The sequence below is a fragment of the Theobroma cacao genome, chromosome 2, assembly GCF_000208745.1.
Source record: "Theobroma cacao cultivar B97-61/B2 chromosome 2, Criollo_cocoa_genome_V2, whole genome shotgun sequence".
NCBI lineage: Eukaryota > Viridiplantae > Streptophyta > Magnoliopsida > Malvales > Malvaceae > Theobroma > Theobroma cacao.
The window spans coordinates 31,120,800-31,148,635 of NC_030851.1; the positions used below are offsets into that span (position 1 = coordinate 31,120,800).

General features: G+C 32.4%; 3 protein-coding genes and 1 pseudogene across 3 annotated transcripts; 2 read left to right on the forward strand and 2 right to left on the reverse strand.

The window, feature by feature from the left end:
• LOC108660926 lies at positions 6,034–7,800 on the forward strand. The gene has a single exon (XM_018115359.1). It carries the CDS (start codon positions 6,792–6,794, stop codon positions 7,572–7,574), a length of 783 nt encoding a protein of 260 aa, XP_017970848.1. The 5' UTR covers positions 6,034–6,791; the 3' UTR covers positions 7,575–7,800.
• On the forward strand, positions 7,811–9,849 carry LOC18609394 (probable receptor-like protein kinase At2g42960). Its single transcript, XM_018115357.1, has 5 exons — positions 7,811–8,109; positions 8,775–8,993; positions 9,062–9,177; positions 9,266–9,526; positions 9,615–9,849. Exons 1-5 carry the CDS (start codon positions 7,836–7,838, stop codon positions 9,840–9,842), a joined length of 1,098 nt encoding a protein of 365 aa, XP_017970846.1. The 5' UTR covers positions 7,811–7,835; the 3' UTR covers positions 9,843–9,849.
• LOC18609395 (U-box domain-containing protein 18) lies at positions 9,862–12,785 on the reverse strand. The gene has a single exon (XM_007044484.2). The coding sequence runs from the start codon at positions 12,311–12,313 to the stop codon at positions 10,259–10,261; it is 2,055 nt and encodes a 684-aa protein (XP_007044546.2). The 5' UTR covers positions 12,314–12,785; the 3' UTR covers positions 9,862–10,258.
• LOC18609396 lies at positions 15,551–16,665 on the reverse strand (annotated as a pseudogene).

Consider the following 27,836-nt stretch of genomic DNA (forward strand, 5'->3'; position numbering starts at 1 on the left):
GCATAGTTTTATCGAAAAAAAATTTTTGTTAAGTCCAAACGATTCAAAATATAACGTGACGTGTAACAACTTTTTTAATATAGTATATAACAATTAAAATTTTTAAAATATAACGTGACGTGTAACAACTTTTTTAATATGGTGTATAACAATTAAAATTTTCAATATGACGTGTAATAATTAAATTTTTAACATGGCGTGTAACAACTAAATCTTCAACATGACGTGTAACAACTATATTTTTTAACATGACGTGTAACAACTATATTTTTTAACATAATATGTAACAACTAAATTTTCAACAAAGCGTGTAACTACTAAATCTTCAACATAGTGTGTAACTACTAAACTTTCAATATAACGTGTAACTACTACATTTTTTAACATGACATGTAACAACTAAATTTTCAATATGATTTATAACAACTGCATTTTCAATGTGATTTTTTGTCGCGTATGATACACGTTCCATCCACCTGTCCACTTAACCCTTAATTGTAAAGAATCGAAAACATTTGGTTCTTAATTGTTACAATTAAAACGTTTGGTCCTTAATTGACAAAGTGATCAAAGATTTATCCCCAATTTGAATATTTAACGCAAAAAAAAATTATACTTAACAATCTTAAGGATAACATTACAAAAAAAAATCCATACCAAATATAAAAATATTTTTAAAATGAATATTTACACAGTCGGATAACAATGTCTTCATTAGTGACTTTTGTTTTTAGCAAACCAAAGACAAAAAAAAAAATAATAAATAAAAGAAATCTATGTTCATCTCCCTTCCAGATTGGCAATTTGGCATCAGTCAACAACATCTAGCAAGTTAGAGGCCTCGGGATCAACATTGTTGTGGTTGAGAGTTCCAAGTTGAAACCTTCCTTAAGGGGCCTTTGTGTTCTTGAACATAAGGCTTTGATGTTTACATTAATTTTTTTTCTTTTTTATTATTGCACATGGCCATATCAAAGACTGTAGTTGCATCAAGCTTTGAACTCATGTGTCTCTGCTAGCTAACTTCTCTTACCATCAAGTTATTCTTCTTTCTTGTCTGTAACTGTCGTAACATGTGAATCTGAAAACCCGTTCGTTAGATGTAGAAAAATTAAGAGTTGTTACTAATCTTTTTTATCTAGGTGCGATTGATCACTTATTAATTTGTTCTATTCGACAAAGTCTTAAATTGATTTTAGGTCCATTTAAAGAACAATAACCTGAACTATGAATTTTTAGAGTTGGGTTCGGGAATACGGTTATGCACGGGGAAAGATTAACACCCTCATGATGCCTGTTCCACGAACGGTACCATTTAATCATATGTTATCCTATTATAACCTAAACCATTGATTTTATTCTTATGTTTCCTTAATTATTGCTTACTTATTTTATTTTTATATTTTATTAACAAATTAAAATATTTTATTCAATTTTACGAGCGTAACGTGCATATGATGCAATTATGAACTGCATGGCATAAAGTCTGGATAATGTCAAATGAAAACCTTTTGTTGAAGACATTTCTCAAATTCGCCCATCATACTGATGGGATCTGGAGATATTCTCACACCTAGAGAAATACTTGGGAAACTCGTCTTCGCAAGTTTAATGAGTGAATCCCATCATCGAGGTAGTTATTTGTAAGTAAAAAAATAATTGTTCATGAATGCAATCCTTAAGGAGAAAAAGTTTTTTATTTAGGACATTTTTCGCGCCCTCCCATCATATTGGTGGGATTTGAATGTATCCTTCACCTAGGAAATTTTTTGAAAGAATTCGTCTTCGCAAGCTTCCTCGAAATATCCCATCATCGGGGCCTTGACTCGTATACACACGTTTACATGCCATGACATTTAACAATGCAATGATGATGCGTGATGTGCCTATAAATTTCAATATTCATTTTTGAACTTTCCCACAACTCTTTTGTTATTTCTTTAAAAATTATTTATCTTTATATATATATATATATATATATATATATCATGAATAAATATTTTGTTTTTGTCTAATTTTATTTTATTATATATTTAAGTATTTATCTATTTGGTTATGTATATTTTCCTTTTACCTAAATGCTATTTCTTTAACAAAATATTTTATTTTAAAATTATTATTATTTATGCATATATTTTTTATAACTCAACTCTTTCCTAAATCTTTTTATTAACCTAACCTATTTTCTTTTTGACTAACTATTTTTCCATCTTCTCTCATAAATCTATTTTTTATAACTAAATATTTACCTTTTATATTTTAGTTATATCCATTATTATTATGAGTTTACTATCTTTGAAAAATTTATTTTTACTATCATGAGTACCATTATTTTTCATAATCCCATATATTTTAAAACTATATATAATTCATCTATTCCCTCTTCTAATTATTATTATTATTATTATTATTATTATTATTAGTAGTAGTAGTAGTAGTAGTAGTAGTAGTAGTTGTTGTTGTTGTTGTTGTAGTCGTAGTAGTAGTAGTATTATTACTTCATTATTTCTTTTTGTTTCTATGTTTTTTTTTTGTTTAATTAGAAATTAGTTTAATGCGTTTTTCATTTACTTAAGATTATAAATATCGGGACTCAAAATTAAAACCCTCCCATCATACTGGTGGGGTTTTAATCAAAATTCCTTACTTAGAAAACTTTATTCGGGATTGCAACTTCACACATTCTGAATGAATATTTCATCATCGATATAGTCTAAACAACATGTTTTAGTATTTATTATTAATTTTTCCATCACATCTGTTTTCTCTTTATGTACTTATATAAGCTTTATAGAGCTAAATATTTTATCATCACTTTTAACTATATTTATTTTATATAACTTGCTGTTTTTAGTTCTTCTATTTTTTATATTCCACCTAAACATACTGCATAAAAATAGATATTTTTTATTTTTCTATAATTTTTATACCTTTTATTCTATCTAAGCATATTTGTCTTTTATTTTTTTTATAATTCTTGTTTTACTTAAATATGTATTTTTTCACAACTAAATATTTTATACTTTCCTAATTCTATTTTTACCTAACTAACTATCTTATCTTTTTAATTTTTATTTTGTTGAAATATATTTCATGACTAACTATTTTAATATTTATATTCTATATTTCATAAAAATGCTTTCTTTCATTTTTTTTTAATTTTCCAAAGCTAATATTTGGGCTCTAACTATGTCAAGATCCATAAAGGAAACTCATTAACTAATATCCAAAGTAACAGTCCAAAAATTGCAACAAATAAAGCCTAAATCAACAGTCCACATAACAATGGAAAGATCATACCTAGCTTGGGCTCAGAGTAGCCCAAGGACTTCAAGGCTTCTCTTCAAGTGTGGGCTCAGATCAACCCATTCCACAAGTTTCCCAAACCCAAGAAACGCCGTTAGGTAAGGGTGTAAAAACGGTTATTTCGGTTATTCGGTTTTGGATATCTAGTAATCGAATTAACCGAACTCATATTTAAAAATAACTGAAATTGAACCGAACTTTACAAATAACCAAACTAACTGAAACTGAATTAATTCGGTTAATTCAGTTCAGTTTTCGAAAACCGAACTTAAGAAAATTTTTTTGTTTATATATATTTATTTATGTTCTATTTTTTAATAAATCAATACTACAAAAATATTAAAAATAATACTAAAAAATTATAATAAATAAGATGGATACTCATATGAACAACAACAAATAATTAAAAAGATAGATAGAAACAACAATAAATAGTTTTGAGCAAATAACTTAAGTTATGTTAGGAAAATACCTAATCAAAATCGAATCGAATTAATTTTAATAACCGAACTATCCAAAAATTCAAACTAACCGAACTGAAAAAATTAAACTCACTTCGGTTCAGCTCAGTTGTTCGATTCAATTTGCATTTGCACACCCTTACTGTCAACTACCATGAAAAATGAAACCTTCCCCTACTACAAAAAAAAGGGGTCGTTTGAGCATTTCAATTCCTAGCGCAAACGGCGTCGTTTAGATTAAAGACCTAACTATTTAAACCTTGATTTCTCACTTCTTCTTTATTTATGCTTTCTATTTTCTCTTTCTAGCTAATCGGCTTCTCTCCCTTCTCTCTAAACTCAACTTCCTCCTTTCTCTTTCAAACCCAAAACTTAAGCCTACCTCTTTCCTTTGTTAGTGTCCCTTAGAACATTAACCACTGTCGTCAACAACTCCCTTCTCCCTCTTCACCAAAGCCGCACTCCCCATTCTCACTAACTGAAACCCTAATGACCTATCTTCTTGAAAAAACGATTTTCCCAAAAGCCTTAAAACCGATTTCACTCACCAAGGGCTGCCTCCTATTTGTTTTTTAGTTTTTGGTATTTTTTTTTTTTATGGTTGTGGCATTGTGTCGGTTGGTAGAATAGAAAAGTTTGCAAGCTATGCATATCTGGGTTCACGAGTATGGCAAGGCATTGGTATGGTAAGGGTGCAAAATGCACCCTTGCTGTACTAGGCATGGCTTTCCCTTTTCTTTATTTCTCGTTTTTCGTTTTTATTTGTTATTTGTTCTTTGTATTTCTAGAATGTTTTTCATTTTAATTAGCTTTAATCTTGATTTTTTTTATTTTAATTGGTCAAAATACCTGAGAAGTCCCTGTACGAGGGTATTTTCTTCAATTTAATCCTTTTATTGAAAATCGTAACATTTTAGTCTCTAATTTTGGAAATTATTTCAATTTAGTCTCTTTAACGTTTTCCGTCCAAATTGACCGTTATGGTGTTGACATCATCGCTGACGTGGCGCTGACGTGGCGTCAGATGCTGACGTCAGATATAAAGGGGGTTTTGGGTGCTAACATGGTAGTGCCACATCACACTTCAAGGTGGGTCAATGACGTGGCAATGCCACGTCACCTTATGGATATGGATTGCCACGTGGCACGTCAAGAGACTATCATGTGTCATGCCAAGAGGTTGCCGTGTGGTAATTATTCTTCAAAAGAAGTACCTGTTAAGATTTGAACGGACCTCTAGCAAATAAAGTAATGGCTTTACCCTAACACCTAAACTCTTATTTTTAATAATATCTTACTTGAATTTCTTCTCTTCTTTCTTCGTTCTTTTTTTTTTCTTATTTTTGTTTTTCTTTTCATAAAACTACGACGTTTTGGAGCCTTCTTATACTTTCAAAAACCATAACCATTAAAACTCTTTGGAACCTTCTTCTCAAATAACGTAGTTTTATAGAAAAAAAGAAAAAAATGAGAAAAAGAAAAAGGTTCCAAAACGACGTTACTTTTAATAAAAAAAAAAGAAAAAAAGTAAGAAAGAAAAAAAAAGAAAAGAAATTCAAGCAAGATATTATCAAATATAAGAGTGTAGGTGTGATAGTAAAAGCATTGGTTTATTTGTTAGAAGCACTGGTTCAAATCTTAACAAGTGCTTTTTCTGAAAAATAAATTGCCATATGTCAACATCTAAGCATGCCACGTGGTAGCCTCTTGGCGTGCCAAGTAGCAGCTTCTTGAAGTGCCATGTGGCAATCCATATCCATAGGGTGATGTGGCATTGCCAGTCCACGTCAGCACCTAAAACCCCTTTATATACCACATCAGCACACACGTCAGTGATGAAGTTAGCACTGTAACGGTTAATTTGGACAAAAAGCATTAGAACGACTAACTTGAAGTAATTTTCAAAATTAAGGGATTAAAATATTACGATTTTGAGTAAAAATATTAAATTGAAGAAAATAACTTAGTACAAGGACTTTTCAGGTAATTTGATCATTTTAATTCTATTTAGCTTGTTTGATCTGTTTCAGATCAACTTAGCCTAGTGGGGTTTGTTTTGCTAACGGGGTTTAGGCACTTAGTCTAATATTTGGACCTCAATAGATCTTCACTGTAGACCCAGTAAAGCCCAAAGTTGTTGAAGAGCAAGCAAACCCAATTTCAAATTTTGACTTGATATTGATCCATAATCAAAAATAAATAAAATTGAAAATAATAGCAAAATAAAGATAAAACTGAGGCAATAATAATTAGATTCAAAATAAATAAATAACAAAATCAAAATTAAAAATAAAGTAATAAATAAAAATATGGTGTCTACAGTAACTGCTTGGAAGTTCCTTAGGGTACCAAGGTTAACCAGTACGCCCGCGCAGCAGTGCCGACGTCCTTATCCATCTTTTCTGTTTGTCACCATTTTTCTCGACCGTTTGGAGACTGATTCAATCACAAAATGACAATGAAAGCCTTGTTCCTTTGATAATTTAAGCCGGCCATTACCCTTTCTTTTTATCATCATACGCTGTTAAGTTAAACTATAGTTATTTGGACAATGTATGTCTACCCTTTTCAAAATCAGCGTATAAATTCATATGGGAAATGGCATTAAACAATTCCATTTGTATCCAGAACCTTTCCCATCACTAAAAGACATAAGCTGCTATGCACCTCATAGCCATTTGCCTTGTGTACATCCGGAGTCCCAGTAATTCCCATACTGTCTCTACGTGCCTCTCATATAAATTTTCAACTACAGTATAGCTTTATATCAATGCTCTTTGCTGCAAATTCTATAACATTGTCTGTCTTGTCTAATTCATTACTACAACTCCCATATTCTCTCTTGGTTTTCGTGGATTGGTAGTATACCACCAGATTCCAAGTTCACCTGCAGAGAACATTCCTTCGAAGCAAAAGGCAGACACAACAGAGTAGGTCTCCCTGGTTAAAGCATGTTTATATAAGATCAATCGTCCGTACCCTCTGTTCCTTTAATGGTATATCTCACCTTTAGTCCGTCCTTCAATGACTGTGGCTCAGGTTCACATGGGTAAGGCTGCTGTAGATTTATCTATGAGGCTGAAACATGAATCATTTTCCTCCATTGTGTATCTCTTTCTTTTGTTTGCCACCCTAGATTTTGTGTTTTCTCAGACTTCAGTAAGTAATTGCATTCTTGACATTAAAAACTCTTCCTCCACAAAAGAATCAAATTGTGAATTGGGCAACTGGGGTGGTTTCATCAACGACAGTTGTTGTGGAGGAGCCTTCGAAGAGTACCTTTATGCACTGGGGCGGCAGGCAAACCTTACGAAAGCCATTTACTTAAATTCCACAGAACAAAACAACTGCTTAACAGTAATGGAAAGATTTGAGAAAGGTATATTTGGCTGTGGTATTCAGAAGCTAACAAGTGGTGCCAGTGGCTGTTCTGATTATACTGTCACGGATGTTGTTGATAAGCTAGGAGCTAGATTAAAAAATTTACAAGAAGACTGTAAGATCTTAGGCACAGATGGCAGACTGGATCAATCCTGCGGCACATGTTTGAGAAGATGGGAAGAGATTGGTGGATCATCAGACTACAAACAGGAGTCTGCTGATGTGTGTAGATTTGCAGTACTGGTGTCCATGATAAGCAACAGAATTGATGAGAACTGGGTCTATGCAGTATTTCAATGCCTCAGAGAGCGGGCTTTTTCCCTAGGTAGTGCACAATTTAACTGCCAGATACTTCTCAATCCCATATCTTTTCTTTCTTTTTTTCAATTCTTCAATGTAATTTGCAATAACATGGACACATTATAACCATGCATATGACTGCTTCATGATTCAGTTCTTGTTGTGACTGGATAACTTCTTCTTTCTACCTTGCAGACGAACATGGAGGCAGAGATGGCCTAGGTATCGACAAGGCAGGTAGTCTCTTCAACAACAATCATCACCACTCCATCTGAGTTCCAATTCTTGATGTCTTAAATATGTACAATTTTATTATTCATTGACACATTTATAATTTAATTCATCATAATAGGTTTGTGGATTCTAATTGGTGGGTTAGTGGGAGCTATGGTAATAGTAGCCATTGCTACGTGGATCTTCTTCAGAAAAAGGAAAGAAGAAAGGCTCCCTGCTCGGAAAGATGGTAGTTTTCTTGCAAAATTAGTTCAACAGGCTAAAAACAGATTACTAATAGAAATTTCTCATCATTGTCTTCTTCTTTTGACAGAATCAGATGATTCATTCTCTGAGCAGTCTGGATCGCAGAAGATTTCGGTGAAAGAACTTTATTCAGCAACAAACTACTTCAATCCTTCAAACTTCATTGGCCAAGGCATAGCTGGTTAGAACCTACCTACAATTCAGAGTCTAGGATCTATTTCTAATTCAAGATTGATGGCTTAATGAAAAAAATGAATTGGGAATGTGCTAGAAAATATTTAGGTCCTAACAAACTAACAATACAAGGAGATAAGAAATGGGTTGCAGCAGATGCAGCCACCACTTAAAAGGCTAGACAATGTTTTCGAAGGATAAGCAACAATGCATGGAACTATGTTTATTTATTGTATACACACCACGGCTTGCGCATGCATGTTTTCATAAATATTTAATTGCAATATTGTGATAAACATAAAGGTGAGTGCTGCAAAATATTTCCTGGCTGAAATGCCATCTGCAAGATGCAGAAGGATTGATGAAGATCTGTATTGCCATCGTGTTAATCAAGTCTTTTACTTATGCTGTAGGAAATCCTAAGAGAGGTAATACTTGAGTCATAGACACTGTCTGTAAAACAGAGTAGATGCTGATTAACATTGAGAAATCATTGTTTCTTGGACCTATAGAATACTGGTTTATGGTTGATGTATGAGGTTCTAGGACAAATTCATGCAATCCTAATGTTTGACACAGCAAATAAGCACAGGAACGCTTGAATTAAGCAATTTTTTTTTCCTTCCTTCAGATGGAGATCTCATATCCTGACTATTATTCTGTTATGACCAGGAAAGGTGTATAAGGGTCTTCTCTCAAATGGTCTGCATGTTGCGGTTAAGCACATAATCAATGATGGACAAATAGAAACTTTTGTCAGGGAAGTTAGAAGCCTATCTCATATCAGGCATCCAAACCTTGTAGCTTTGCTTGGCTATTGTGAGAGTGAAGATGAATGCTTCCTAGTCTATGAACTGTGCCACAATGGGAACCTCTCAGAGTGGCTATATGGTATGTGGACTTACAGTATATACTGTTTTTGTTGCATGAACAAGCACTCACACAAAGATATTGAGCAGGAAAGGATAAAGTTCTGTCATGGATTCAGAGACTCAAGGTTGCAATGGACAGTGCAAGGGGCCTCTGGTTTCTCCACACTTATCCAGAAGGCTGCATTGTTCATCGTGATATCAAGGTAGATTCAAGATCGAGGAATCCACTATTCCTTGTCTCTTTCTATAGTTAGTCTTTTCTAATTTTGGTATATGATGTTGTTTTGGCAGCCAACAAATATCCTTATCAATGATAAATTTCAAGCAAAACTTGCAGATTTCGGATTGTCAAAAGTTATGGACCTAGGTCAATCCCATGTGAGCTCAGAAGTGAGAGGAACAATTGGTTATGTTGACCCTGAGTACCGTCAAAACAACCGAGTGAATGCCTCTGGTGATGTTTACAGTTTTGGTATTGTACTTCTACAACTTTTGTCAGGGCAGAGGGTGCTTAATCTGAACCTGGACAGACCATTGCCTCTAAGTAAAATGGTAACCGACAATATCCACTCCGAAATTTAATACATTTCCATCCTTTTGATTACTAAGACCCCTAATGCATTTTCCTATTACTTCTCAGGCAAAAAATCTCACTAGAGGGGGTGACATTACCAAATTTGCAGACCCTAAACTTAACGGGGAATACCCATTAGAAGCTTTTGACCTCATACTCAAGCTAGCTTTGTCATGCACAGGGATAAAGCAGGAAAGGCCAACCATGGAGCAAGTGGTATTAATACTACAAAAAGCACTTAATATCAGAATACAAGCAAAGCCAGTTGCATCCCGTGGAATAATCATATATTAAAGTTCTTAAAAGGGGAATATACAATGGACCAAAATCTTTCATGTTTATAGAAATTGTTTTAGACAAACTGTATCACAATCTTATTACTAACATGAAGACAATTGCACAACACAGCAGAAGCTGTTTACACATGATACTCATAAAGAATGAGTTTTACATCACTTTGTATTATACTTCGATGACATTATTATCAACAATCTGCAAATAAAGTTACAATGCAACAATACTTTTATTTTATTTTTTTCACGCAGCTTCATAAAAAAGGCAGAAGCTGAGTGGTTAAGCTCTTGAAAAAAACCGAGCTAATAAAGAAAGCAAGCAATATACACATTGCGTGTATTTACAAGGAAAAGATTGCAGAAATGGACCAAAAAAAGAATCAATAAATGAAAACCCTTAAAAATTTGGGTTACCAATTACCTTACGTGAACGAATCGTTCTCGTGGATGACGTGGAGTCAACGAAGTTGAGGAGCTCCTTTCATAAAACTCATGCAGGATCCTGATGAGTGCACTGGCCTTTTTGCTAGCTCGAGATGTACCTTCACTAAGTTGGGAATACAAGGATCCCAGAAGAGAAGGATTCTTGACCAAACGAGCAACCACATCTAGACCGCCATTTACACATAGGGCCAACAGTAAGGAAACGCAATACTCCTTCCCTGTCCTTGAAGTGGAGGTATTTAAAGTCCCCACTAACAATTGCAAGGCCCCGCGGCGTAAAATTGCAACCGTCCCATCAACTTTCTCTGCTAGAGTAGCCAAAACTGCTAGAGAATCCGTTACAAGATCCTGCCTTTCCGAATCTTTCAAAAGATTCAGCAACAAAGGAACAACCCCAGCTGCAAGAACCCTCCAGTGATTCCCGGAGTGCACCAGAAGCCCAAAAACCGCAACCAATGCATTCCTTTTGCAACGATCATTTCCCTTCTTAATCAACTCCACTAAACCTGGAATAGCCTCAGGGATTTCACCAATCAAAATCCTATTCTCCTCAACCGAAGCAAGATAAAACAAGGTAGCAGCAGCATGTTGTTGAGCTTCAACCTTATGTCCTTTTCTTAAAACATGAACGATCAAATCCAACCCTTCTTTCTCCACTATAACACCCTTGCTTTTCGAATGCTTGGAAAGATTCAAGAGCGCAGCAATGGAGTTTTCTTCGGTGTTCGAATTGTTAGACAACAACAGCTTCAATAAATGTGGGACCGCGCCGGCTTCAACCAAACAAGACCTGTTAAAAATGCTTGTTTTCGTAAGAACCCGAATCTCAAAAGCCGCCTTGTTCTTCTCTTCAACACTTCCGTTTACAAGTTTGTTAACCAGAAAACCCCCCAACATCTTCACAGCTCCTTCTCCCGCCCAACTCCCCGCCATGATCGACCTAGAAATATCCCGATTCTTCCGGCTGGATTCGGCAACCACGACGCCGTTTTCAGCACAATACCGTTGGATCACCCCTTTCAAGACAAGATTCGGAACCAGTTCCGTGCTGGTAAGCTTCTCGCCCGTCTTGGGACACGTGGCGTTCCCTGAACTGAACCATTTTAAAATCGAACAACGATCATAGGTGTGTCCCGTTAACAAAGTCACTGGATCTGACATCATCTCCAACGAGATCGGACACTTGAGATCATCACCGTTGATCCCTTTAAGAGCTTCGCTGCTGTTAAATTGGCCATCAAGATGTTGACTGTGAAAGTCAATGGAGTCGAACATTACACATCTGCAATAGCTCACGAATCCCATTAAGCTACTCAAAAGCTCTAATTCTTTTTTATTTTCTCTATTGGAAACTTCGATTTCAATTTCTGAATTCAAGAATTTCACCTCCTTATTACAATCGCTCCATTTTTTAATCCCGAGATGATCCAAGATCCGTTTGATTTCAATCGGGTCGGGCGAGCTTCCTTCCTCGAAGCGGTTCAGGATCCGCATGAGATCTTTCACGGCTTTCTTATCTTCCGGATCAGATTCGAAAGTTCCCTTCCTAGCGTGCCTTATTATTAACTCAACCAACTCCTTGGCTTCGTTTGACAAGTCAACGGTTGGAAGAGGGAAAACATCCAGACCCGTTGCCATGGCCCGGATCAGGATCCGGAAGTGATTCGCTACCCGATCCGAGTTAACCAGCATCCATACTCGAGACCGGTCGCAAGTGCAGTCTTCCAGTAGGTATCGGAACTTCTGGAAAGTCAGATGGAGCTCCGGCAACCTAAGGATGACCGGGTCAGGTGGATCCGACGTGGAATTTCGGATCTCCTCGAGGATAAGAAGAAGGTTCGTGATTTGACGAAACGTTTCGCGCGCATTTCTCTTGTTGGTGGGTAAAAACTTGGATTTGTAACTACAAATGTCTCGACCAAGGTCGATTAGAGAGTTTAGAAGAGTAAGTGGAGAAATGGATTGGCAAGGATGTACCGCCGGGTACGCGAGAATCCGGCGACACGACCCGTTTAATTTTTGGATCATGTAATAGAAATTAAACCAAAAAGAAAAAAGAAATCTAAAAAGCGAAGGAGATGGAAACAAAAAGCTTGGTTTTGACTTTAGTGAATGGATATACTTTTTCGATTTGAGTTTCTGTTTTTAGGCAGGTAGGCGCCAGGTATATATAAAAGAGGAGGAGAAAGGCGATTTGACTTGAACACGTGTAAGAAGATCAGTAGATGGGAAGGGTTTTGGCTGCCAGACCTTGACGGATGGGCACGTGGGGGTGTTGGAGATGGGGGAAAGGCTGCTTCATAGATAGTTTCGAGCAGTGGGTGAGCTAATAGCGATCCGACACGTGGCCGTGAATTATGGAAAGGCTCGTGGCCGAAGGTACGCGGAGAGCGGCAGTCGACATGGGCTGGGAGATTCCTTTTAAAAAAAGTTAGAATTTTAATTTATTGATAATAATTGATATTATTATCAAGCTAATAATTCAGTTTTAGTAAGTATATAGATATTTACAAATGTTCATTTATTGCGAAATGGCGACCCATTCGTGTAGATATAGTTAGAAGTTGGATTCGAGGGCCGACTTCTATTGGTTTCCATTATGAATTTAGATTGGCTTTGACATATAGAGCTATGCCTATTTGGATTGGCTTGTCCAATTGACCAAAGGATCAACTTAGATTATAATTATATTGCAAATGACTGAAGCCTGTAGGAGCATTCCCAACCTAAAAAGCTTTTGTTTATTTAAAGTTTATAGTATTTGATTTAAGATAAGATACACACATACTCTAGTATAATCATACATCATATAATTAAATTTGTTAATAAACCTTAGTCTCAATGATATAGTAATTAAGTTTTGATTCATTCATAATATATAAAATTATATATTGATTTTATACCGAATAAATTCTTGTTTATTAATTAAATATTTTCAAGTTAGGAAATTTTATTGATTAAATATATATTTATTTATTAATTTAAAAAAATTTAAATACATTTTTATTTTTTAATTATATTCAATTAAATCTTCATATTTTTATTTTGAGTCAAATAAATTCTTTTTAATAATAGTTAATTAATTAACTTTAGTTAAAATGTTATTTATCATTTTATACTTATACGAAGTTGACATGTCACTAACGTAGAATATGAAAAATGTTACATGATTATATTATTACGTTACATTTAACATGTCATGCTATCATTGATTATAATATGTTAGCATGTTATGTCATCATTAATTATGATATGTCCACATATTACGTTATCGTCATATAATATAAAATGATAAATGATATTTTGATCAATTCAGCTATTAATTATAAAAATTTATTTAACTCAAAATAAAAGAATAAGAGTTTATTTAGTTTTAAATAAAAATATAAAATCTTAATTGAAGATAATAAAAGAATAAAAATTTATTTTAATTATTTTAAAGACTTTAAAGGTTTTTTTAGATATTATGCTTTTATATATATATATATATATAATTGTTGTTTGTTGAAGGAGTCTGATGATCAAGTTTGAGCTTGTTCGCTAAGCTCAACAATTAAGCTTGAGTGGGTTTTAATAGAAATTGGTTTTGTTTCAAAAAGATTTGTGTCTAAGAAGGACTCAACACCCAGAAAATTACAAAGAATTGCAGCCCATTGGGTTAGAATTCGGCACTTAGGACTTGGGAATTGGGACAAACACGAGCACTAAGATTTGGATAATTACATCTGTGTTTGTATGTGACAATAATATGTCACTTTCACATGATAATTGTCACTTGTAAAAAAGTATTTTATTTTTCACTTATATTAAAACTTTAAGTAGTAATTTTAGAGTGAGATTTCGATTAAAATTTTAAGTTTGAGTGGTTATATACCTTTCTGTTGTTTTTTCACCTCATCTATATCTATATCTATAATCTATTTATCCTTTTTTTTCTCAGTTATATTTTATCTATTTTGCTATATATTTATATATAATGTGTAATATATATAAAAGTAAGATGTTGCTAAAACTTTTGATTGACGAAAATAAAGATATTTGTTATTTACTACTAAATTGTCATTTTAAATATTTTTTAGTTATAAATATTAATAAAGGTTATTCAATTTGTAAACTCTATCCAATATGCAAATAAGTATTTTAATTGCATTGAATAATTTTTATTAAAAAAATATTGTTTAATCCTAATAGATTGAATAATTTATAAACTAATATTGCACAATTCAATGGTTTATATTTCAAAAAATATAACTTAAAAACAATTTTATTTATATATAATTATTTTTTAAAATAAATAAAAAACAATTTTGTAATTTATAATATTTTCATTTATACGTAATTTATTAGTACATAAAAAATAAGTATTCATTTGTTATTCACGTGACAACAAATATTAGTATATATACAAACATAGATATCGGTAAAAACTTGTTATTGACGAAAACAAGCATTTTTATTCATTAAATTTCTAAATTTTCAATTAATAATTTGTATTATAAATATTAATTAATAAGATTAATCCAATTTGTAAATAAGAATTCCGACTGCATTTAATGACTTTCATTAAAATATAAAGGTATTTAATTTTAATGATGTAAAAAAAATTATAGATTAATATTATAAAATTTTGATTATTAATACATCAAACTTTCTTATATCAAAAATTTATATTTACATATAATTATTATTTAAAAGTCAATTAAAAATATGTATGCAATTTTGCATAAGTCTTTTATGAATAAAATTTGATTACTCGCCTTAAACCAACGTTAAGTATGAAACATTTAACTTTTTACATTTTTACTATTTGACTTTTGTCTTCAAAATCATAAACCAAAAAAAAAAAGTAAAAGGCACGTTTAGATACAAAAAGAAATATAATGTTTGAAAAATCATATACAAAATAGGTAAGTTTTAGATAACAAAGTGATGCATTATACTTCTATATAGACTAATTATGTTATTATTGATATTACGTTTAATTATTTATTTATTTAAAATTAATTATGATATTACTTTTTACCTTTTACTTTATATTATAATAATTTTGAAAAAAAAACAAAAAATAAAAAATAAAATTATCAGCCAAACAGACTAAAAAGATCTTTACTTCCACAAATGTGTGTTCTAACTAAATAACTAAATGGTTATTCAATAAAAAGGAGTTATCGATACAAGTACTTCACAGCAAAAGATGCAAATTGTATATTTCACCAAAACGAACATCAGCATACATACACAGCAATCTCAAAATTTGAGGCCTTTGCCATTTTTATCTTGGATATCCAAGCACTATGAAATCATTGATCTACTCTTTCCACTTAAGTTGGATTCTTAAAAAAATGATTTAGAGCTTGATGTGCTGTGAGACATTTAAATGGATTATGTTCATTAAACCTTCCAATAGGTCTGCGAGTGAATATCTTGAGCTCTCTACATGTTGTGATGCCATATTCTTCAGACGATCAAGCTCCAATTTAGTCTGGAGCCTCTCTGAAATTATTTTTCAGCACCCAGGTCTTAATACCCTTTCCATCATCGCCAAATGCTTCAAATTCTCATGGGTTTGAAATAATGCTTCACTCATGCAGAGTTCAATAAGTATACAACCCACACTCCATAGATCACATGGAAAACTCCAGCCCAGACCTAGAATAACATCAGGGCTCTATAATACCTTGTAGAAACAATGTAGCTATGATTTTGATTATCAAGTGTAGTACTACCAAGCCAATCAGCTTAATGGCACTTGACTTTGACAAGAACCTGAAATGCGTTTCATCTGAAGAACTCGCCAAGAAGCTTTTCATATTCAGAAGATACAAGAAGAATATTTTCTACCTTCAAGTCAGTGTGGATTAAGCGTAAATCATGCATAAATGCTATAGATTTCAAAAGTTGATGTCCAAAGTCCTGAACAAGATCCACAGGAAATGAACAGTCTTTATTTCTCTTTAGAAAACCAAATTAACTTGGCCCAAGCTTCTCAAACACAATACAAATGTGATTACGGTAATCAAACCAATTTCGAATCTGCACATAACGTGAAGTTCCTTTATCATCTTAGCAAGATGTTGAAGTATATCAACTTTAATCGCAACATATTGACGATCCCAACATTCCAAAACTCGGCCAAATGTGCCTTTACTCATCTTACTAAGAATTTTATATTTTGGAGTGAGATTTTCGTTGACATTAGAAACATAATGGCCTTCGTGATCATCATCCCTTTTCAGTGACGACCAACGCCGAGCCATCACCAAAAACACCAACAAGTTATCTATTTTTTTAATATTCTTTGTGGTTTTGGCCTGGCCCTTTTTAGGGGTGAGTAAATGTAAACTAAACCGAACAACTGAATCGAATCGAAATGAGTTCGATTTTTTTGGTTAAATTAGTTTAGTTCTTTGGATAGTTCAGTTAGGATAATTCGGTTATTAAAATTAATTCGATTCGGTTTCAGTTAGGAAAATTTCTAATCGAACTAATTGAACTAATTGAATTTAAGTAAGGGTATTATGAGGATTTTGCATGAAAAATAAATCCTAAACCTAATCTCTTCTCCTATTTATTTCCTCTTTAATTATATGAGTATCCATCTTATTTATTAAAATTTTTTATTATCATTTTTAATATTTTTGTAGTATTGATTTATTAAAAAAAATACAACATAAATAAATATATACAAACGAAAAAATAAAAAATTTGTCAAGTTCGGTTTTTGAAAACCGAACAGAACTAATTGAATTAGTTCGATTTTGGTTAGCTCAGTCATTTGTATAGTTCGGTTCGGTTTCGATTACTTTTAAATATGAATTTGGTTAGTTCGGTTATTAGATATCTAAAACTGAACTAATCTATCTAAAATCGAACTAACCGAAATAACCGTTTGCACACCCCTAGCCCTTCCAATATTCTTTCATCACCTTTCAAACAAAGAAACACCATCAAGTTATCTATTTTTTCAAGACTTTTGTTAGTTTTTAGTTGATAATATTTTGACACAATTTTATTTACTAAGAATAATTTGTAGATGGTTTGCTATGCAATAAAAATGTTAAATATTTGATATTTTATTTATAGTGGTTTGCTAGGCATAGTTTATTTTATTAAAAAAAAAAGGTGATCGAACCATTGACAAGTTTAAAGTAGGTGGTAACGAAAGATTAAATAAAAGCAAAAAATTGACTGTTTTAATATTCATGTTTTAGTATTTAGAATTGCTACAATTAGATTTTTAATTTCACTTGCATCAATTTATAATTGGTAATTCACCATGTAAAATGGAAAGATAACGTTTTTAAACAATGTATTAAAAGAGGTACGTGCAACAGTTGGTTCATTGTTTCGAGGCAGAAGCATAAGGTTTCTAAACTTGTAAAACCATTATATAGACTTATACAAGCACCAAAACAATAACATAAAAAAAATTGACAAAACGATTTTAGCCAATTGCTATAAAATAAATGAGTTTGATAAGTGCATATATAGCAAATTTCAAAGTGGTAAAAGAGTTATAATTTTCTTATATGTAGATAACATGCTAATATTTGGCACAAATTGAAGAGACAAAGAAACTTTTATCAAATAATTTTGCAAAGAATAATATGAGTGCAGTGGATGTTATTTTAAGAATTAAAATATTTCAAGATAAAAAATGATCTAACTTTGTCACAATTTCATATAAAAAAGAACTTAACAAGTTTGATCTTATTTATTATATTCAATATCTATATCTATAGATCTTCAAATAAAATTTATGCCTAATGGTGGTGGGATGGTAAATTACTTGTAATATGTAAAAATAATTGGTTGTTTAACGTATGCAATAACGTGTACAAGATCGTATATAGCATTTGTTGTTAGAAAATTAATAGGTACATAAGGAATCCAAATAACTTGTATTAACAAGTCGTAAATAGAGATTTAGGTAGTTAAAGATAACAATCAATTATGATCTTTGTTATAATGGATACCTATCAATATTAGAACGATATTTGCATGCTTGTTGGATTACAAGTATGGATGATCATATTTCTACAAGTGGATGGATCTTTATGCATCGTGGGGATTTTATTTCTTGAGATTTTAAGAAACAAAAATGTACAATGGATTCCACCATGGTGGTCAAATTTATTGCATGATTGTTGTCACCAAAGAAGTCAAATGGCTACAAAACTTACTATATGGTCTGTCTTTGTGGCTTGCACCAATTTTTTCAATTTCTATTCATTGTGATAGTAAAGCAACTCTAGCAAGGGCGTATTGTCATGGCTTGCAAATCTGTGACAAGTTCAACCTAAGCAATCATCGAGCTAGCAGTGTATGGGGGTTGCCATGTGCACAAGACGCTATCAAGATTGGGCTGCACGAGGAACAAATTGATGGGCTGTGTGGAACGGTGTGGATTAACGGGCTTGGCACATAAGGCCCATACAATTGTGGGCCACGCACATACGGGTTGTTTACTAGGGTTGGATTTTTTGTGTAATGTTGCTAGAGAATGGCAACTAAAGTAGTTTAGGGTTAGATTAAACGTATTCTAATAAGAATATGCATTTTTCTTATTTATGTTTCCTTACTTGTTCTTTGCTTTACTTGCACTACAAGTAAGTCTAGGATTAAGCTATTTTTTTATGTTATTTATTTTACTTGCATTACAAGTAGGTTTAGGCTTAGTAAGTTATTATTACTATAAATAACCATTTTTAATTTCATTGTAAGCATAAGGGAAAAACAAACCAATAGTTAGCATAAGTCTATTAGACCATGGGGAATAATATACTTTATTTCTCACATAACTTCTTCTTTAGTTCACTTTTTCGCATTACTTTTATAGTTAGGTTTACTTAGCCTTCACACACGGGGGTTAAGTGCTACATGGATCTTAGCTAAAGTTCCACGCCTGTGACAATATAACCAAGTGTATAACAGAAAGTCTAGACATGTTGGGTTGAGATCCAACAATTAATTTAGATGAAGTGACTACTATAATGTTTGTGAAGTCATGTGAAAACTTGGCAATTTTTTTGACAAAAAGTCTTGCTAGAGGTATTGTAAATAAAACCTTAAAAGGGATGGGGCTCAAGTTCATAAATTAAAGCCATCTATGGTGGATCATTGGCTCAATGCTTGGTATAATTTCAAATCTTGAATTTGAAGAAACAAAGTACATAATCTGAATGTGGTTGTTAGCATTATGAATATGAAATATAATATCCCATCTTAAGTACTAGGTACTTGTATTGATATGAAAAATATGAGTAATATACTCTTAAGTACTTGTATAGTTAGAGTGTTTTAGTTACGAGAGCATTTTTTTTTTTAGATTTACATATTGAGTGTAAAAGTGTAGCTGTTTCTAAGAGGTCAAGAGTTAGCTTTAATAGCACTCATGAAAAGAGGATGTAGATCACCAATGATCCTAAAAGTATCATCGGATACTATGCATTCATTATGTGTCAAATGAAATATTTAGTTCAAAGCATAGTTTACCATGCAATTTTCACTAAGTGAAGATTTAATCAAATGATACCTTCGTTTATACAGTTGATTTTCAAGATTTTAAAAAATTTAGATTATTTTCAAAATAATGGGAGATTATTAGACATTTTAATAGTATGAGCCAAAATCCTATATTGAAAAAAAAGAAGAAAAGAGCAAAGTCTTTTGAACAGTTATGTTTATTCATACAGTTATGTCTGTTTAAACAATTTTGTTTGTTCAAAAAATTATATTTATTTTAATACCCCTTAAAAATATTATACTTATTGAATTATGTTATAAAAACATTTATATTTACTAAGTTATAGTCTTTATAAAAATAAATACATAAAATATCATTTTATTTTTTATAATTGCAATTATGACTTTAGGGTTTATTAATAAAGAGAGAATAGAAAAAGGAACTTTTTAGCAAAATAGGGTAGTTTTATTTTTAACGTTAGTTTTATATCATTAGGCTTAAAAGAAAGGCAATCAGAACAAGTTAGTCTTAGAGAAGAAGAAGAAAGATAAAGAAAATGGAAATATACTCAGGGAAGTGCTATCACGACTCGAAACTTTCATCGGGCCCATGACAACCGCCGTGACGTCCCCATAGGCACTCATTACCCCGAATGCCGATCGAAACCCCGCAAAGCTTAGCATCAGCTTCGCATCTCCCCGGTGAGCGACAGTTATTAAATCTCGTATTTCAAGAAATCATAAGCCGTTTTCAAATCAAAATAATAAAATATTATTTTTTGGCTCACCGGGATATTTTCGTTATTTTTTTTTGAAAAAATTGAAACCCGTAAAAAATATGGTGTAAAAGCTAAATATGTTCATACATACTTTAAATAAGATAACTGAAGTATAAAATTACTTTTACAGTGACACATGGGCCCCCAACTAACAAAAATGCATCGGAAGCTGAAAACCTACAGCTTTTGCTGATTCAAGTCCAAATGAAGGTCCTTGTCAAAGTCAGCTAACTATGGAATTTCCTGAGCCTGAAATGTGAGGAAATGAGGGTGGTGAGATTATAAAATCCCAGTGAGTAAACAGACACCATCTAAACTATCTAAAGACGAGTAAATAGAGACGAATTAAAATATTCTTTTCCAATATATGTTTCATAACATGAATATTCAGTTTACTCAATTAATCAACATGGCTTATATATCTCACAAAACTTGACTCCTGCCAAAATCATTCTCACAGGTACCTTCGTCAAGGTATCCCACTGAGACCGCCAAGACTGTTAAATGTCCCATACCCATAAACATGTTTTCGCATCTGACACATAGCCATTCCTTGGCGTTGGCTGAGTCTCACTCTCACGCGGTGGTCCACCTGAAGTGCATTCAAATCTTTATCTTAGGAGATACTTCATCCAACATCTCCCCTCGTAGGTAAATATATAACTGAGTTACCGTACCCCTCTCATAGGCAGTCCACGGAAACCCCCACCACTATAGTGACTATAGATTATTTTATCTACCACATGATTTATAAAATCCTTATCTGCATGACATAGTAATTTATCGCAATCTAATCTCTCAAGGCTGAATACATAGTATATATAATTTTGATACAAATACCGACTTTGCCATTCATGCTCACCTATTGCTATAAGCCATATAATTTAAAACACAATTTATAACACAAGCAGGCAGTCTCCAATTACTCTATTTTCAAAACCAGTATTCAATTTTCTAGAAAATTTATAAAATCATTTTATAAAATCATAATTTCTCCTAAAACGTAGCAATTTACCATTTAAACCCATTTTCTATAAAATCACACAATTGTATAAAAGTACTCTAGATAATTAAGATGATAATAAGTTTACTCACAGTTCTAGGAGTCGATGTACTCCTAATCCCAGTCTTCAAGCACAATCTCTGTACTTTTACCAGTGTAATTTACTCACCACCTAGCCACAATGTACAATACATAATTCACCACATTAATGCTTGATCATTATAAAATCAATTCAGGCTCGGTGTATATGCATAATATGATATGCAACTTATCTGACTACTGCTTAAATGCGGTGCTGACCTAATTTGACCTATTACCCGATTAAATGACAATTGTGTCCGATTTGGCTCCAAATTGCTCCATTTCATTTCTAATACCTCAATTCACCAAACATTAGTCAAATAACACCAATTTCAGCATCAAAACCTTCCCATTTCTTCATGAAAAAATTCAGCCATTACTGTGCACTAATACCGTGATTTTTCCTACTTAATTTTCTCATCATTATTCATCATTTTCTAAGCCATTTCTCTTGAAATAATAACAATCCATCACCCACACACATCAAGGAAGATTCGGCCAATGAAGATTCATGGGAAAAATGAATTTTTTTCTTATTGTTTTGCTTCTAAATATGCTAAACTAACTAAAAACACTAACATATCTTAAAATCAATTCAATCCAACATCTCTCTCTCTCCTTACCCATTTTGACCAGTCATGAATTCATTATGAAAACATGTAATTTAACCATGAAAATTAAGGAAAAATGCATGGGTAAGATAAATCACTAGCAAAATCAAAGAAATTTTACCTTTACATGATCAAATCCTTGAATTTCAACACTTTCTCTTTGATTTTTCCCACCTAGGGTTTGTTCTTCCTTAGTTTCTCTTCTCTTCTGGTTTGGCTGATCACTAATGGAGAAATGGGCTGATTTTTTACCTTTTTATAAAGAAATAACAAAATAATAAAAGCATGACACATGACCTTTCCTTGTTGGTTCAAATTTTAAATATTTGACTTTTAATTCTTTAATTCTCCACCACACATTTCTCATGTTTATCCATTTCCATGATAAATAAAACCCCTTAGTCTTGACAAGTGTCGGGGGTGAAAATTTACCGATTTGGCCTTGGGGTGGCAAAATTATCATTTCGCCCCTATACTCCAAATTATACCGAAATTAAAATTTTTTACTTCTAAACCTCAAATCATACTCCAATAAGTCAAATGGGGCCAAAAAATCTTTTCTAAAAATTCTCATTTTGTCCCCATGTGGCAAATGACCATTTTATCCCTAGATAGTGAAAATTTTGGTTTGACTCCAAATTGACCATCGAACTCCAAATCACCATTTTAAATCATTCTTGGACTGTGAAACTCTTAATTTCACCTTAAAATTCCAATTTGAAGTAGTTCAAGGCTTAATCGACTTAATGGTACCATTAGGGGCAATATCGTCTTTTAACGATTTCTTGAACTTACTAAATATGCAAACATTCTATTGAGCATGTAAATGACGTTGTAATTATTTTATAGAACAAGGTTTGACAAGTGCTGATTAAGGTATGATTAGATTTTAAATGATGAGAATATTGTACTTTTCATAGTTTGTGTCACGACCCGGTACTCCCATCGAGCCCGTGACAACCGTCGCGACGTCCCGATCGACACTCATTACCCAGAATGTCAACCGGAACCCCGCAAGGCTTTAATATCAGCTTCTCATTTTCCCTGTGAGTAATCGTTGCTGAATATCGTGTTCTAAAAGATTTTAAGCTGTTTCCAACTTAAAACAAATAAAATAATAATTTCTGTCTCACAGTGGTATTTTGGTCATTTTTTCCAAAAATCTCAAAATCAGTTAAAAATGTAGTATATAAGTGGAAAACACATATTTCATAATCAAAAATAATTTTGGATGTCTAAAACATTCATTTAAAATGAAATTATGACTATTAGAATAAAATAAAAATATAGAATAAAATATTCAATTTTCTAATAAAATAATATTTTTAGAACACTGTGTAAATAATTTTTACAGCGTAAAAGCAAAATAAATTCATACATGCTGTAATACAGATAACCAAAGTATAAAATTTAATTTACAGTGACACGTGGGCCCACGAATGCCTAAAAGTATAAAAAAAAAATGAACCTACAGTTTTTGAATGTGGCAAGTCCAACTGTAGTCCTCGTCGATATCAGTTATCTATAATCTATTCTGAGCCTGAAATGGGTGGAAATGAGGGTGGTGAGATTATAAAATCTTAGTGAGTAAACAAATATCATTTAAAATATCTAAAGGCGAGTAAAATGAGACTATTAAAACATTTCATCAAACTTTAATTTATCACTTTTCAACTTATTTCAACCAAATGAAATCAATTTATTTAAATCAAGTAATCAGTATGGCTTATGAATTTCTTAAAAGCTTGGCCCATGCCAAAAATTATTATTATACTCAGTTATTTGGAATACCTTGGTCGAGGGCTATCCCAACTGAGTCCGCCAAAGCTATTAGAAAGTCATGTTTTATTTTGAAAATATAGTCGTTCCTTGGCGTTGGCCGAGTTCCCCCTCACGTGGTAGTTTGGCATGAAGTGAACTCTAAAAGTTATACCTCGGGAGTTACCCTACTCGTCTCTCCAACCGAGATAAAATATAATGGGGTTTACCGTGCCTCTCTAATAGGCTAGTCCACAAAAACCCACCTACTGTAGTAAGCTAAACCCACCATACAATAAAATTTTAACAGCATGATAGGGCTAATATTTTACTACCCAGCCTGCAAGGGTAAAATTAAACAAGTCATACAATTCATAAAACACAGCCCAACTAGTCATGCCAACACAATAACAATATAACATAAGTCATCAATTTTCAATCATAAAATTTACAACATACTAGTGATCTCCAATTACTCTATTTTCAAAATTGTTATTTCGTTTCAAGATAATTGATAAAATCTTTTCATGTAAACACATTTTGTTTGTAAAATACAAAGATTTACCATTTAAACTCATTTTCATAAAATTTCACCAAAACCGATTAAAAACATACTTTAGATAATTAAAATGATAGTAAGGTTACTCATAGTACTAGGAGTTCGATATACTCCTATTCTCGATCTTCGAGCACAATTTCTTTACCCTTGTTAGAGGGCTCACCACCTATACATCATACGTGACACGAATTTTAATAAATTATGTAAATTTATCATAAACTATTTCAGGTTTTATAAATCTATATGAATGCACGAAATGTGATGCAAAATGTCCAAATAGCCGTTTAAATAAGGTAATCGACCTAATTCGCACTATTCTCGATGTAATTGGCTAAAACCTTCAATTTAACTCCAAATCAATTTCTTTCACTTTCTACACTCCAATTATACCTAAATTACCTCAATGACTGAGAATGAGATTCAATTTATCAGTCCCGGGTTAATAATCACACATGTCTATACATTAGGTAAAAATTTAAATTTTCACACCAAAATTTCCCATTTAATTTCTAGCCTCACCAAACATCAAATATCACCAAAATATCATGAAATATCATCAATTTTAGCCACAATATCCTCTCTAGGAAATTCGACCATTGATGGTTGATGGGGAAAATGAATTCTTTTCTTGTTGTTTTGTTTCTAAATATGCTAAACTAACTAAAAATACTAACATAACTTAAAATCAAATCAATCTAACATCTTTCTCTCTCCATACCCATTTTGACCAGCCATGAATTCACCATGAAAACATGAAATCTAACCATGGAAAATAAGGAGAAATGCATGGGAAAGGTAGATCACAAGTCAAAATCAAGAAATTTTACCTTTGATTGCTTGATTCCTTGAAATCCACCAATTTTCCTTTGAATTTTCCCACCTAGGGTTCTTATTTTTCTTTTCTCTCTTTGTTCTTCCTTTGCTCTTAGTTTGGCTGGCCATATGAAGAGAAAATGAGCTGATTTGTGTTAATTTATAAGCCAAATATTTAATGGTTATAAATATGCCATGTGTCACCATTTCATTGGTCCATTTTTTATTTCTTAACTATTAAGCTTTCTCTCTCCACCATATAAATTTCTTCAATTATCCATGATAATATTGGGTAAAATCCATGTGCTGGACAAGTGTCCTGGTGGTGGAAAATTACTGTTTTGCTCATAAGGTGGTAAAATTACCATTTTACCCCTATGCTCTGAAAAATACCGAGAATACAAACTTTCACTTCTCAACCTCAAATCATACTCCAATAAGTCAAATATGATCAAAATCTTTCAAAAAAAAAATTCCCATCTTGTCCTCGAGTGGCAAAATTACCATTTTGGCCCTAGATAGTGAAATTTTCGGTTTGACTCCAAATTGATCCTCGAACCCCGAATCACCATTCTAAGTCATTCTAGGACTCTAAAATTTTCAATTTCACCCTAAAATCTCTATTTGATCTAGTTCGAGGCTTAAATCAACTTTGTTGTACCTCTACGTACAATACCGACTTTTGTAAATTCTTCGGGACTCTCTTAGCATGCAAACATGCTATCTATCACATGTATGTCATGACAAGGATTTTATAAGGTCGGGCTTTACAGCACTACCCCTCTTAAAATAAAATTTTGATCTCAAAATTTTATTTACTGAACTCAAAGAAAATGTGGGGTATTATCTTCTTATCTGATGTTCAACTTCCCATGTCATCTCTTCCATTCGAGCATTCATCCACAATACTTGAACCATTGGGATGCTCTTATTCATTCCTGTACATATCCTCATATTTATGTTTACCTCACATTTATGTAGCTTCAATCTTCTTAATCATATTAGTCTATCATGTACGGCTTAACCGCGTTATAGATTACATTTCCTTGATACCATTTCCTTAACTATCTCTCAAAGTCTCTTATATCCATGCAACTCAGCCTCTAATGGGATTTCTTATTGTTACGTTACCTTTATCACTTGTCAACAATCAATAATTCCCACTTTAGAATACTTTTTCCATATTATAATTGCTTCCAAATCAATTTTTCTACTAAAGGGGTGTGCACTACAATTCCTATTCAAACATTTCATAATACATAAGATCAAACACTCTTTATTTATGCATATATATATTTAGCATCACAGATAATTTAAATTTGGTAACCATTAGTAACCATATTCTCAAAAAGAAACTCTTATATTTTTATGATCAAGTATTTATTAAGTAGATCTCAACTATTTTCACAATACATTTAAACAAATAAACATACTTTTGGATGTACCCTTATGGACTTAATCAATCCTTAAATTCCTAGGTCATAACCAACTGGTTAGTTATACGTCACCTACAAACATATTCAACTTGTGATTCCTCAAATTTTTCTCCAAACACTAGATCTCATGGCCTCATTAGTTTATCAATCTGAAGATGAAAATAAACATTTATCTCCCCTCAAGTACACTTTAAAATCAAAGTATCATTATCAAGATATTTCTGATATCAACTTCCTTTGGCCCTTTTTACCTAGGAAGATTAAATCCATAATCATCCATTTTGAGGCATGAGCTATGCTAATCAAGGTAAATTTTCACACTTTCGATTACATGAAGTCGATTGCACATATTCCATTATCGTATGAGAGTTAACCATTAGTTGGCATTATCCCCAAACAACACGTATTATATAAATCAAATTTTTATAGTCAAAGTTCAAATTGGAGTAATTCAACCCTATGTCATATCTCATCACCAAACCCTTACTTGTACATGAGTACTTGAATTTTCGAATCATCATTTCTTTTTTTTTTAAGTAGATCTTTACAGTTCCCGTAGCGTATTTCTATTCCCTTATACATAATAGTGTCATTTAATCAAACCGTATCATCCTCATTTTCTAAATATTCGAAACACAATTCAACCTTTGCCTACCATTATCAAATACTTTGCCTTGATAATTACTTAAAAATAAATTGAAACTTGTGGGGAAGTACATTTCATAATTTATGTTTTGCGTCTACAATTTTGTTGAGACCAGAACCTCATCGGCTCCATAAAACAGTAGGATAATCATTGCTTCAAACAAGTATTTCCAAGTATACTTAATATTTATATGACATGTCAATCATGAGTCTAACTTGACTGTATAGTTATTTGCTCCTTAAGCTTTAATGTTCTCTCATTGTGAAAAGTCTTTCAAATTTATCACATCAGAGTATTCATAAGGTGGATACATATCCATATTTTATAGTTCAAGGTCTAACGCAGCGAACACTGTCTCATCATTAAAGTTCTACCCTTATCTATCGATCATAGCTCCCTT

What these genes read in the sequence shown, in the direction of transcription:
- LOC108660926 (XM_018115359.1), top strand. Translation starts at nt 6,792, where the DNA reads ATGACTGTGGCTCAGGTTCACATGGGTAAGGCTGCTGTAGATTTATCT.
- LOC18609394 (XM_018115357.1), top strand. Translation starts at nt 7,836, where the DNA reads ATGGTAATAGTAGCCATTGCTACGTGGATCTTCTTCAGAAAAAGGAAA. An exon ending in CCTCTCAGAGTGGCTATATG is followed by an intron (nt 8,994 to 9,061) that starts GTATGTGGACTT and finishes GATATTGAGCAG; the next exon opens with GAAAGGATAAAGTTCTGTCA. An exon ending in TTGTTCATCGTGATATCAAG is followed by an intron (nt 9,178 to 9,265) that starts GTAGATTCAAGA and finishes TTGTTTTGGCAG; the next exon opens with CCAACAAATATCCTTATCAA.
- LOC18609395 (XM_007044484.2), bottom strand. Translation starts at nt 12,313, where the DNA reads ATGATCCAAAAATTAAACGGGTCGTGTCGCCGGATTCTCGCGTACCCG.